This window comes from Peromyscus maniculatus, chromosome 11 (genome assembly GCF_049852395.1).
Source record: "Peromyscus maniculatus bairdii isolate BWxNUB_F1_BW_parent chromosome 11, HU_Pman_BW_mat_3.1, whole genome shotgun sequence".
In the NCBI taxonomy this organism is placed as follows: Eukaryota; Metazoa; Chordata; class Mammalia; order Rodentia; family Cricetidae; genus Peromyscus; species Peromyscus maniculatus.
The window spans coordinates 35,674,818-35,688,968 of record NC_134862.1 but is presented as its reverse complement, the minus strand read 5'-3'; the positions used below and the strand labels follow the sequence as shown (position 1 = coordinate 35,688,968).

Sequence of the window (14,151 nt, the reverse complement as noted above, 5' to 3'; positions counted from 1 at the left end):
AGACCCACAGAAGAACTGACTCCTGGAAGTTGTCCTCTGACCTCTATACATGTGTGTGCATGAGCATGCATGCACATGTGCGTGCACTTGCGCACACACATACACACTCACACACAGATGGGGGAGCAATAAAATTTCAAGTGTGAAAAAACACATCATTTTGATGGCTGGTCAGTGTGTTATCACAGCCATGGAAAGCACAGTAATATGCCCACTTAAAGTATATTTATACTTGAGGCATAATTTCTAGTGTAAGATTATTCCAGTTATTCGTATATGATATATTATGTATTTCTTTATTCTACATTGTATCTAGAATAAGCATATTACATGTGTACATATTAATATTGAAACGGTCTCATAGAGCTGAAGCTAGCCTCAGACTCACTGTGTGGTTGACGACTCCATTGACTTTTGACTCTCCTGAATCCACCTGCTGAGTTCTGGGATGAAAGGCTTTCACTAACATATAGAGTTTTATTCCATACTAGGAATGGAACTGAGGGCTTCAGGCATGCTAGGCGAGCATTCTACCATTTGATCTACATTCCCAGGACCCCTATTTTTCTTTTTAAGAATAAGAAAAAGGGAGCTATGGAGGTACCTCAGCAGTAAAGACACTTACAGTTAAGCATGCTGACCTGTGTTTGATCCCCAGAACCCACAAGGTGGAAGGAAAAACTGATGTTTTTCTGTCCTCTGACCCCCACAATCACACGGTGTCACAGCCCCTCTCACCCACCAAATCAAATTAATTTACCTAATTGTTGTTTTCTAAAAAAAAAAAAAAAAAAAAAAAAAAAAAACTTGAAAGAACAGCTTTCTGTGTTGAGTCACACCTTGTTATGTCTGCACTCACGAAGCAGAGGCCAGGAGGATTGACTTAGTTCTGCATCAGCCTGGGCATCAGATGAGTTCCAGGCCATCCACAGCAATGTAGAGAAGCACTGTCTCTAAGACAAACAAACAAAAAGATGAAAAAGTTAAAAATAAATGAAAAGAACAAATTTGGCCCCTTTTCATTATAATTTTGTTTGCCGCTGCCCTGCTCCCTTCCCCAGCCTGAGCTATTGTTTTCAAGCAGAAAGAGATGAGCATGAGTGTAACATAGAGTGGAGTTCTTCTGTAGCGGGCTCTAGCCAGCCGATCTTGACAAAACAGTTCCATAGACCTCAGTGACAGTCTACAGTTGTTTATTTTCTGCGGAACACATTAGCACAATCATGACTCCAGGTCAGGGGCCCCCTGAGCTCTCCCAGTGCACAGCTTGAAATATGGACCAAAATAAGCACAGGATGAGAGTTTACTCCTGAAACTTCAGAATCATGGCTCATGATTTCCACTTTTTTACAAGCAAGCAGGAAACCAAACCAATGCAGCTCTGGTGAATCCCTTGAAATGAAGAGAAAGTGAAAGTTGGACAGGAAGAGAAGCTGTTTCTGGAACAGCTAATTTGAAAACCTGAAAGACACTCCCTCTGTCCCGTTGACTTGGAAACAGCTATATATCTAGTTTTTTTGTTTTTTGTTTTTTTTTTTAATTATTTTAGTCCCTAAAGGACTTCATCTCTTACATAAACAAAAAGTCATTTCTGAGTTTTCTACAGTCTGGACAACAGATCATTTCTAAAAATGAATGCTGTGAATGAAAGAAATTGTCTTTCCCAGGGAAGAGCCCCCAATTAGTTATCCTGTACCAAATGGTCAGCTCTGAAATCATGTACATACAAGTAATATTATATGGACTGAGCATGTTGTATATGTATACTTAGGAATATATTATGTATCATATATTACATATTTAGAAGCATATATGTATATATCTCAGAACAATTTTAATTACTTTGTTTTTGTTTTTGTTTGGTTTGGTTTTTTGAGACAGGCTTTCTCTGTGTAGCTTTGGTGCCTGTCCTAGATCTCACGCTGTAGACCAGGCTGACCTTGAAGTCACCTGGCTCTGCCTCCTGAGTGCTAGGATTAAAGGTGTGTGCCACCACCACCCAGCTCTCAGAACAATTTTAATAAATGGCAGTAAAATTGAGAGAGAGAAAAGGAGGTGCAAGGAACGGGTTGGGAGGAAGAGAGAGACATAATTCTTCTTTAACTTAAAAAAATAACAATAAACTAAAAAAGACTCCAGAGAAGTAATACAGCCATTATAGAAGTCAGCATACAGGAGTCTCAAAAATTTTAAATATAACTATCATATGACCCAGCTATACCATTCCTGAGCAAATACCCAAAGGACTCCATACCTACTGCAGAGATACGTGTACACCATGTTCATTGCTGAACTATCACAAGGCAATGAAACAGAACCAGCCTAGCTATCCATCCACTAGTAAGTGGAGAGTGAAAATGTGGTCCATATATTCAATGGGATTTTATTTAGCTGAAAGGAAAAGGAAAGTATGAAATTTGAGAGAAAATGGATGAATCTGAATATCTAGAGTAACTCCAGATTCAGAGAAACAGATACTGCATGCTCTCTCTAATAGTCTAGGTTTCAGTGTGTGTGTGTGTGTGTGTGTGTGTGTGTGTGTGTGTGTGTGTGTGTGTAGCTCAGAGTGCTACATCTTGCAGGCAACAGGAAGTTGACTGACAGTCACACTGAGGGAAGCTTGATCAAAAGAGACCTCAAAGCCCACCCCCACAGTGACATACTTCCTCCATCAAGGCCACACCTCCTAATAGGGCCACTCCCTTTGGGGGCCTTTTTTTTCTTCAAACTATCACACTAATTTAAAAAGAAATAAAAGAAAAACTAAAGTTCACATAAAAAATGTTTTAAATGATGTGTCAGAAATGACCTCTGGTAGTTTGTTCATTTCCTTCCTCTGTATGAAAAACTGGAGAAGGTGGCATCTTCGAAACAGCAAGGTCCTCACTAGGTCGGTCTCCTGGCAGCTTGGTCTTGTACTTGCTAGCCTCCGCAACTGTATTTTCCTATGCCTGTTGGTTCAGAGCTGGGTTATAGCCACCAGAACGCATGGAGACAAGGACCGCACTGGTGGAGAGAGGCTGGACTCAGCCTTCACCCATGTGCTTGAACCGATATAATTTTCACAGTACAACAGGGACTCTGTAAAAAGCCACTTCCTGTTTACTTGATTTGGGGGAAGGCGTTATAAGGTGAAGAGCTGGCTGTACACTGTTCATCATGGTGTGAGTTTGACTGCGTCTTCAGCTCACTCTCTTGTTTAGGAATCCTTTCCGAAAAAGGGCAGGACATTAAACCATTCCTATCTACAGCCTACCAGGAGTATTCCCTGGCATCCTGTGGGGACACATTCTAGCTGGATTAGAATCCTTGACTCAAATCCAGAATTTTCCAATTCTTACTAGGTAGTTGAATCTGCATTTATTTTAAAGAAAAAAAAAACTTAGAGACTAAAATCTTAATATGAGTCTTGGACCAAGTGTACATTTGCAAGAAAATACTGCTTTTCCAGCTTCTCCATCACTCTTTGGAGTTGACCTAAACAAGCCGTGGGCCAACACTGAAAAAACAACTTCCCGTGTGGCATTGCGTCCAGCTGTTTTCTGATCAACTAAATATAACTTCCTTTCTTTCTGATTACTTTTCCTTTTCAAATGAAGTCCTTTTTTTATTTTACAGAATTAATGAAATCATAATTTCAAATGACAGAGTTAAACCAAAGTGCTTTTTTCATCTTCAGGAATCCTGTTTTTAAGTTCACTAAACAAAAAAGCTCTGAAAGAAAAAAAAAACACCCAGAAGTTTGTTCTTTCTTCTTCCCATTACTTAAAAAATTAAACTCCTCGTGAGTCTATGATCATGGGGTTTTAGTGTTGCAAGGACACCATGTTAAGGACAATACGTATTTTGTAGATAACCTGGACTGTTTCCTAGGGAAAATTGTAATAAACTGCCAGACACTGGGAAACTTAATGAAATAAAGGAGTTTCTTCCCATTTCTGGAGGTTAAGGATCTGAAAACAGAGCCTCAGTGGGGGTCCAGCTTCTCTCCAAGCTTCTGCTGGTGGCTGGCAGTGCTTGGTATTCTACATGACTACAGACTCTGCCATCTCTGCATGTCACTGTCATGACATGTCAGTCACTCTGTGTGTGAGTCTCATTGTAGCATTTCCCATATACATCCTGGTTCATTGTGTCCAAGTCTTCTCCTGCAGTGACATCAACTGTGTTTGACTGAGACTCCACCTAACTCTGGTGTGATCGGTCCTTTGTCTGTGTGGTGTGTGGTGTGTGTGTGTGTGTGTGTGTGTGTGTGTGTGTGTGTGTGTTCATGCGTGTGTGCTTGTGTGTGTAAATGTCCATATGTAGATGTGTATGTGTGTGCAGGTGCACAGGCACATGTGTGCACATGAATGTAGCAGCTAAGGGGTCACCATGGGTGTCATACCTTGGATGCTATCCATTTGGGAATTTCTTCTAAATTTTGTTTTCATTTTTTTAATTGTCCTTTGAGAATTTAACACATATATATATAACTTTATACAACTTACTATGATCATATCCACCCAAATATTTTCTCTCCAAAGCTCCCCTGATCTCCCTAACACATTCCTCTCCCAACTTTGTCTTCTTTTTTTCCTTTTAATATCCTTCTGAGTCAGTTAGTGTTGCTTGTATGTGCCTAGGTGTGGATTCATCTCTGGAGTGGGGTAACCTGCTGGTGGTAACCACACCTCCAAGGAAAAATGATCCTTATTCCCTAGAGCCATCAACTGCCAATGGCTCCTCAGCTCAGGGTAGAGCATCCCAGCTGGGATTTTCACTGGCTTGATCTGGTGTAGGACTTGTACCTGCATCCATCTGTCTCTGCATCCTCAGGGCCGGGATTATGAGCACCTATCACTACACCTGGGTGTTTTAACCTGAATGTTATATGATTTTTCCAAGGAGAGATGAGTAGACATGTCCTCACCCCAGATAGGGCACTGACACACCAAAGAAATAATTCTTCCAGAGTCTAACTTGGAAAACCAGTGACGATCAGGGTCACCATGTGCAGCTTTTCCCCATAGGTGCTTGGGATCTGAACGTGGGTCCTTATGCAAGCACTTTATCGCATGAGCTGTCTCTCTAGTCCTGCTGTGCCTCGGCTTATCAGAACATCTTGATTACACCTCTAATAAGCTTATTTCCAAATAAAGTCCAAGTGTGGGGGCCTGAAGGTCTCTTTTGGGGGGACTTAGTTCAATCTACAAAATCACCCAATGCCCAAAGCAGAAGATGATAGGATAGAGAAATTAATAAGCCTTTGACTTCGGCGAGGAGAAATCAGCTTAGACCTGCTGGGTTCTTGGGAAGCTGGCACAATACATCCCTTAAACAAACAACTGCAGGTAGCTGTGATTTGTAGCCAGAAGAAGCAGTTGTGGAAGCCTGGATAGCTCAGAGATATTTTTCTAGCTTACATAATCAAAACAAACCAACCAAAGGCCTTTACCTACAAGTCATTTGGTCCCTACGACACACGCAGATTCCAAAGCTGTCATCTCAGCTACTTCCCTGCAGCTGTGATGCGATACCCTGAGAAAAGCACCTTGAGAGACAAAGGGTTCTTCAGGCTCATGGGTCAAGTTCATAGAGAAGTCAGGGCTGCAGGAGATTGGAGCAGTTGGTCACATCCACAGCCAGAAAGCCAAGAGAGATGAATGCATGCTTACCAGCACTTGCCTCCTAGTTCTGTTGTATACAGCCCAGGGAGTGGTCCTGCCCTCAGTCAAGATGGGTCTTCCATGTGGGTGAAGGTGATCAAAGCCACCCCCACAGGCTGCCTCTTGGGTGAGTCTAGACTCTGTCAGAGTGACAGCACTCCCCATCACAGGACTATCTCCCAGTTAGAACAGGGGTACAAGGCCTGGTGCCAGCAGAGGTGGCACTGGGAGCCATGAAATTGCAAGGAGGTAAATGGGAGACGGAGCATACCCTTTGTGCACTTAGCCTGTGACAGAGCTAGCCAGCAACTCCCTGGTTTCCATTGTTAACTGCATAGTGACTTAATTGGAACGATGTTTACATGTTTGCCTTTATTCTAACACTACAGCTAATTATTTACCAGCACCGCTTGTTCTTCACAGTGTGATATAAGTCTCTCATTTATGATTCATTGATTCAAGACTATTTATGTGGTTCATGCTGTTTAATAGGTGTCATTCTGGGCATGGTAGATAGAGCAAATTAAAAAAAAAAAGACGAAGTCCTCGCTTTATTTCAGGAAGGAAATAAACAAAATAGAATACAGTCGGCCTCCATAAGCCCCACATCCAAGGGTTCAACCAAGCCTTAATGGAGAATCCCAAAGTGCGCCTGTACAGAACATGTGAAGACACTCTAAGTCATTATTCCCTAAACAGTACAAGGTAGCAGCTCCAGCATTTACAGTGTGACACATGTTAGGAGAACTCCAGAGCTCATTCACAGTAGACGGGAGGATTTAGACGGGAGGATCGTAACCATATAGGTAAATCATTTGAGCACCTAGGGGTTTGTGCATCCCTCACAGTGTGTGGGGGAACCACTCTCTGTGGCTCCTGATAAATGACTATAAAATGTCAACTAATGATGCACGCTTTTATGTAAAGCATTTATTAGGTGGTGTGTGTGTGTGTGTGTGTGTGCGCGCGCCTGCACCTGTGTGCTCATGAACACGTTATATGGGGTTCAGAGAACAACTTGTAGGTGTCAGTTCTCTCTTTCTACCATGTATGTTCTCGCAAACACATGCAAATATTCAGGCTCGGCAGCACACACCTTTACAAGTTCAGCGTATCTTACCAGCCCGAGATGATAGTGTGTTTGTAAAGCAGAATATGGAGAACTTGCTGTTGTTATTAGCCAAAGTCTAGGGTGCAAAATACCTCAGATATTTCCACTGATGGAATTTGATACAAGATTTCGTTTCTTCAAATAATGGACAGGCTGAGGTGCTGAATGGGAGGCAGTGGTGATCCAGAGCTCAGCAGAAGCAGGAATTCACAGCTACTGTGAAAATGGAGAGACAATGGCAAGAATGTCATGAGGGGCCAAAGGCTGGACCACTCCATGGGAATTCAACCCATCATTAAGGTCCCCTGGGAACCTTATTGGTGGCAAGTGGGAGAGAAGCAAGATGCCACTCTCAGTGTAGGACCAAGGCAGGAGGAAGAACTTAGCTGTCAATGCTCAGTGTAGGACCGAGGCGGGAGGAAGTACTTCCTTCCTCCCTGCTTATGCCATTGGCTCTGATTGACTGAACATCCCCGAGAATCAGAAGAACACAGGAAATAAAGCTATAGTAATGCAAGGAAAGCCTGGAAAGGAGAGTGATAGAACAAACAGGAGTTTATTAGAAATCAGAGAGACATGAAAAGTGACTGCAAGTTTCCATTCCTGAAACATCAGCACGCCTATCTCACATTAGCTGTACACAGTAACATGGAGATATCTATAATATCTGTACACACACACACACACACACACACACACACACGAGATGGGAAGAGCCAAATAGCTTTCATCTCAATGCCAAAACAATTCATAGACAGCAGTTGCCTGAATTGCTCTATTAAGGATCCTGAGGCTCTATCTATGAACATCCTCGCTATGACGTGGGAAGAGGAAGGGGCCACCTCGGTGCCAGGTATTAGCTGTGAAGTCTGCACAGCCAAGCAGGTGTCAGCCAAGCCCCTCACCTTGAGAATGTCATGAAGGGAATCTCTTGTTTTCTTGAAGGTGGTGGTAGCACCTCACCCTGAGTCCCCTGTGGAAAGAAACAACCATGATTAAGCTGAAATTCCTGGAACACAGGTATTCTTCTTCCTTCTCGTTCCCCAGGAATTTAAAGAGATCATTTCGGGTATCATTTCTTCCAAAAGAGTTTTCTTTTGTTTATGTGGGAGGGGTTGTTTGTGGGAAGGGAATACATGCATGTGTGCTGATGCACACGTGCATATGGAGGCCAAGGCAACCTCGCCTGTTTGCTCCCAGGTGCCCTCCACTTGGTATTCGAGACAGGGTCTCTCACTGGCCTATAACTTCACCAAGTAGGCTTAGCTGGCAAGTCAGTGAGCCCCAGGGATCTGCCTGTCTCTACCTCCCCGTTGCTGAGAATTCAAGCACTTGCCACTGTGCCCAGCTCTTGCAGGGTTCTGGGGATCGAACTCAGTCCTCAGGCTTGCGAGGCGAGTGACTGAGCCATCTCAACCCTGGGTTATGTCTTTCTCCGTAATAAGGAGGTGTGAGGCAGCACACTAGCCCCTTGGCCCTCTCCTCATTCCACAGACTCTCCAGGCTGTGCACGCCGCCATAGAAACGGACCTCTCTCCTGACACTGTCTTTGGAAGTTATCTAGAGTGGTTAGGCCTGTCCAGATGGAGTATGGTACCACCCTGTGATTACAACCCCACGGACCCGCATGCCATTCTAGTGATTGTCCTGCATGCCCCAGGGTCCTTCCCATATGGGGCCCAGCTAGATATCTGGTAGCATCCTTTAGGAATTCAACCAGAGAAGCAGGGGGGCCGGGCCGAGGATCTTTTGTAGAAAGGAAATTTTTAAGTCAAATCAAGTGGTTCTTCAAGGAGTCAAACCTTGGGGATTCCAAGGTGCACCTCCCCCAAAGGGATGTGACCTTGCTTGCAGCAGGTACCGTGGCCAAGCATGTTCCTAATCTCCCTGCTTATCTTTCCTCTGATTTTTATTGTGAGAACTCTTTTAATCCCCCCTAAATGGGAATTTGTGGGATTAACTTTAATATTCTGTCAAAGCCTCTGGTGCATGTTAATTATCAGTTTAACTAACTCAGAGCAATTTATGTGGTTATTACCTGAAGATAAAATATTTTACATTTTTTATTTTTAATCTCCAATAGAATAACAAGTTATTTTATTATTCAAATAGGACTCACTTCCTGCTGTGTTCAATACAATTTTTAAAAAATATGTAAATTCTAAAATTAATTTACAGCATGCATTGGGAGGCATGATTTTGAGATGACAAAAAACTTGATGGATTGTAAAATTATCCCCCTCCCCCTTAAAATCATCAGTCACTGAGAACAGAATGTGCCGACCTCTTACAATCTTACAGCTTTTTCTTCATCTTATTTTGTTAGGGACTCACTTTAAATTGATTATAAAGTAGTATGTTTCCTGGACCATAATTCATTCACGGATTAATTAGATGTTTTAGTGACTGTCCCACTGTGAGATGGCACAGCTGTCACTCCAGTTTTGTTGTTGAGGGTCTCAGGAGAGTCACCTTAATAGCTGTCTCCATGTGTCCCCATGTGACTGAGGCTGCCGGGCCTCACTGACCAAACTCTGGCCACATGAAGTAAGACGTCCTTTACCGTGTGTGTGTGTGTGTGTGTGTGTGTGTGTGTGTGAGAGAGAGAGAGAGAGAGAGAGAGAGAGAGAGAGAGAGAGAGAGAGAGACAACAGACAGACAGACAGACAGACAGACAGACAGAGATGCACGTGTGCCCATGCATGCACATATAGAGACCAGGGGTCGGTCAACATTAGGCATCATCCCCTGTAACCTCCCATCTTATCTTTGGAGATAGAGTCTCTCACTGAACCCGGGGCTCCACACCAACTTGAGTTGCCCCCGTGATCTGCCAGTGTCCATCTCCCAGCAATAGAATCACAGGTGACCTCCACCATATCGAGCCTTCTGCATGGTTACTGGGGATCCAGACGTGGTCCTCATATTTGCATGCGAACACCATACTCGCTGAGCCATGTCTGTGGTCTCCCACTATGTTTCTTTTCTAATTGGTAGACAGTGAGGTATCTTTATTGGCTGTGACCAGTAGACCACAACGTACACTGACATTCTTGTAGGTGGTGACTTGGTTTTTTTCCTTGCTTGAGATGAAATTTTTGTAGCTGCTCTCTAAAACTACCAAAAGGAAGAGAAACAAAAGTGTCCATGCCTAGTGGGTTTGGACTCCCAACACACCTCTCTTTCCTTGTCTTTTCTCTGTGGATACAATCTTTTGGTCAATCTTATAATTTTTAGAAATCCTATTATAGCCCCTCTCCTCTCTTTGTCTCTGTCTCTGTCTCTCTGTCTGTCTCTGTGTGTCTGTCTCTGTCTGTCTCTGTCTCTCTCTCTGTGGGGATGTGGGAGGGTGTTCTTGTGAAGCGAGAGGGATTGTGTGTATGTGAACAGAGATGCCGAGGCCATAAGACGATGTCAGATGTTGTAACTGAGGCACGGTCCCCTTATTTTGAGACAGTTCTCACTGGTTTGGAACACTCTAGGCAGTCTGGCCTTCGAGTCCCCCAGGATAGGTCTGTGTCCGCCTCTTCAGGTCAAGAATCACAACCACCCCGCCCCACCCTGCTTCTTACATGGCTGCTGTGTGTGGAACTGAGCTCCTCAGGCTCGCCTGACAAGCACTGTAATGACTGAGCAATTATCTCCCCAGCGCTGCACCCCCAACACAAACTATGCCGGTAACTTCTTCAAAAACAGATCTAAGGAAAATCAGTTTCCAAGTCAATTAAGAAAACTGGAGACATGTGTAGCAGGGAAGTCGGGCCTGGAACCCAGCAAAGAGAACCTGCTCACATTTAAATAGCTGGATGTCTGGGTGTTCATGAAGCCAAGAATCGGGCAATTATCTCCCTTTCACCTTCAAACCTATGTCAGTTTGGGCATGTGAAAAAGTTGCTACCTACTACCTGAGTCAGCTTTTGCCATCGTGTGGTTCCCTGTGTCCTGGGACACAGCTTGGACCAAGGACCTCCTCAGGTGAGGGAGTCATCACTTAGCAGTCCATCCTGGACAAGAGCCTGCTGAGGGCCCCAGGCCTTTCCACGTGTCTCTTTAAGTCTTGTGTTTGTGTGTGACGCACGTGTGGGAGGCAAAGGACAGTCTTAGGTGTCATGCCTCAGGATGTCATCCGCCTTGTTGTCTGGACTGGCCTGGAACTCACTAAGTAAGCGCGACTGGCGGGCTGGCAAATAGCAGGGATCCCGCCCCCCCAGTCTCCTCCACAGCGCTAGGATTGGGAGTGCTCATCACCACGTCAGGCACCTTCACATGGGGTCAGGGAACCAAACTCATATCTTTGTACTTGCAAAGCAACGCTTTATTGACTGAGCCGTCCCGCCGACCCCATTGCTGTGTGGTCTGTTCCCTGCTCACTCTCGAAGTGTTTTTAATCCTTTCAGGGTTTGTGCCGTGGGTTCTTTCAGGGAGCCTTGCCTGCGGCAGCAAAGATGCTCCTTCAAAGTACATGCTAATCACAGTTTTCTGAAAAACAAATTTTCTTTTCCAATTTACCTCTTGGGGAAGTAATTATGTCCATGCACAAGTCCTAAACAGAGGAAATCTGGATGTCTTCTGCATCGTGAGACACTAACTTCCCTGCAGGATTTGAATAAAGTTCCCACTGGAGAGGTCAGCATCTCCTTGGAACCCAGTCACTTTCAGAGGCATGGAATGGCGTTACAGGGTGAAAGATACAGTTCTGGAGAAACACAAAGGACCAGGAAAACAAAGATTCTCTGACACATGTGGTCTGTGTGTCTGGCACATGGTTCAGGGCCATGAAGATACGTAATCACACTATGTGGGAGATGGAGCCAACTCCGCAAACATGGACACTGTAACATTGTCTAGCTCTTCCCACAATGCCGCTCTGAGGAGTGGAGGGAGAACATGCTGTCTCCTAAGTAGAAAATGATGAGATTTCCCAGCGCCTATGGTGATCCTAACATATGTTATGATGGTGATCCCGAGGGATGGAAGGTCATGTGGGTTTACCAGTGCATTTACATGTGTGTACATGCATTCATATGTACATATAGATTATTGTGCATGCATACACATTCATCTGGGTGCTTATGTATGGGAGCACACATGTGAATGTGCATTTTTTGTGTGCAAGCATGCGTGTATGCATATAGAAGCCATAGGTAACCTCCGATGTCATTCTAGGACATTGTCCATCTTAGTTTTGAGACAGAGCCTCTCACTGTTCTGGAACTCACCTATTAGGCTAGACTGGCTGGCCAGTGAGCCTCAGAGGTCACCTATCTCTACCTCCTCTGCACTGGCCACCATGCCCGGCTCCTTTTACATGGGTTCTGGGGATCAAACTCACGTCCTCATATTTGTGACGGAAGCACTTTTGCTGACTGAGACATCTCATCAACCTGGGGGAAAACCTTTTAGAGAGAGTAAGATATGTAAACCTGAGCCTGCAGACTGCCTTGCTGGGCTCAAAATTCTGCCCATTGCTCTCCCCAAATGGCTACTTAAAGAACATGCTTGATATCTATCTGCATGCTACTGGCCTTCTGTCAAGATGTTGCTGAGCAGTCTTAATTTTATCTGCAAATCCTGGATCACTGGTGTCCTGATTGCTTTTCAGATTGCCCTTTGCTCCCTGTGATCCTTGCCCCCCTATGCTTCTGGGCACTACGTGGTTGAGACCATTGATATTCTGAACTTGTCTGGCAATTAGAGAATTTTCTGTTTTCCCCACTTCATAGAGGACATTTCAGCTTCCAGTTGTCTTTTAGTTTTATCAAGGGGAAGATTTTTATTATTATTATTATTATTATTATTATTATTATTATTATTATTATTATCATTGTTGTCATTATTATTATTAATATTATTATTAGTGGTGGATATGTATGGGTATGCATGGGCCACTTGATGTATGTATGTAGTGGCAAGTACCACAGCATGCATATGACTTTAACTTTGCAGAGCTGGCTTTTTCCTTCTACTTTTGCATGGCATGGGTTCTGGATACTGAACTCCGGTCATCAGGTTTTCATGGCAAGTGTTTTTACCCATTGTGTCAGACACTGGCCCTCGGATCTTGCATTTTTCCTGAAGTTAAGGCCTATGTCTTCAGCTGCCCATAAACTGAACAGGACTCAAGTACCAGAACCATAAAAGATGGACAGGTGTCTCTGGCCCTGAGAAGCCAGTCCCGTTCTCCGTTCTCCTGTGTGCGGCCCCACAGTCCTTAAACCCTGGAGGGTTGCTGTTTCCCCTGCGGGCCCCACCTACCTCTCAAGAACCTTGCTTCCATGGGGAGGAAAATAGGAAGGTCCCCTTCTCCCTCCGCTGCCTGGGGAGGAGGGACTATGGCGTCAAGGGGTGTAGAGAGAGTTCATTATCGATCTTAGCTCCCAGACTTATAAATCAGAAGCATATTTGTCTAGATGGTGGGAGATGTCTTTAGCTGGAGCTCTCTTTCCTTTAGGTAATTTATGCATGAGCCAGGTGCTCTGCCTCCTCCCGGCCCCCCAAAAAACCATTTATTTCCCAATTACTTAGTGAAAGGCTTTGGTGTCTCCTTCAAGGTCCCTCCAAGCATTATTTCCTGTGGGTCTTGTGGAACAGGGTCACTGGACCCACAGCAGCACCTGAGTCTCTGCTTCATACAGAGCACACGGCTGCTCGTCCACAGATGAATACATCGACACTCTCACAAACATTTTCCCTCTCTGCAATTTTTTTTTTTTTTTTGGCCTGAGGCAGGGGAAAGAGACCTTCTCATTATTTATCTTGAGCGTTTGATAGGCCGCCTTTGAGAAGGTCATTGTCTGCTATGGCAAAATAATCACGGGATTTCCAGGCAAGATGGCAAGAGAAAAAAATGATTCATTATTTCAAGAATTATTTTGCCTTCAGTCTCTGAAATGGATGGAGGCTTCTAACAGTATGTGAGCAAGAGAGCAAGGCTTAACTTATTACATGAAAGGTTGCACTTTAAAGGAAAAAGAAGTTCAAACATTTCATATTTAGCTCCACTGGAATGTAACAAGGGTCAAGGCAGTCCACCGGGTACCACCATGGGCCTATGGATAATAATGTACATCTCCCTGAATAGGAGGAAACTCACTGTGCTCCATTTCTCCTCATTTGCCTGCACAGATGAGACCTGAGGAAAGTCTCCAGGCTCTATTCAAACAGCAGCATTTCCTCTGGTCCCTTTGGGATGTGGGACCCATCTCACAGGATCACCCCGTCCGCCCAACACTGTCTCCTCTGCCACATATAACCATACATCTCAGTTTCTTTGCCCAGTGCTGTGATGAAATACCCTGACAAAGCAACTTAAGGGAGAAAGGGTTCATTTGGACTCAGAGTCTGTCGTGGTAGGGAAATGAAGGCAGATAGAGCTCAAGGCAGCTGGTCTCA

At 44.3% G+C, this 14,151-nt stretch overlaps 1 protein-coding gene across 18 annotated transcripts in view; it reads left to right on the top strand.

The window, feature by feature from the left end:
- The window catches only part of Nckap5 (NCK associated protein 5), a 934,454-nt gene that overhangs the window by 900,066 nt on the left and 20,237 nt on the right, over window positions 1–14,151 (top strand). The window contains exon 15 of one of the 18 annotated variants that reach the window (XM_076547265.1): window positions 7,705–7,779. The exons of the other annotated variants lie outside the window; for them this stretch is intronic. Within the exon in view, the coding sequence (XP_076403380.1) occupies window positions 7,705–7,758 (54 nt within the window). The 3' untranslated portion in view covers window positions 7,759–7,779. The remainder of the gene's footprint in view (window positions 1–7,704; window positions 7,780–14,151) is intronic. 18 annotated transcript variants of the gene reach the window in all.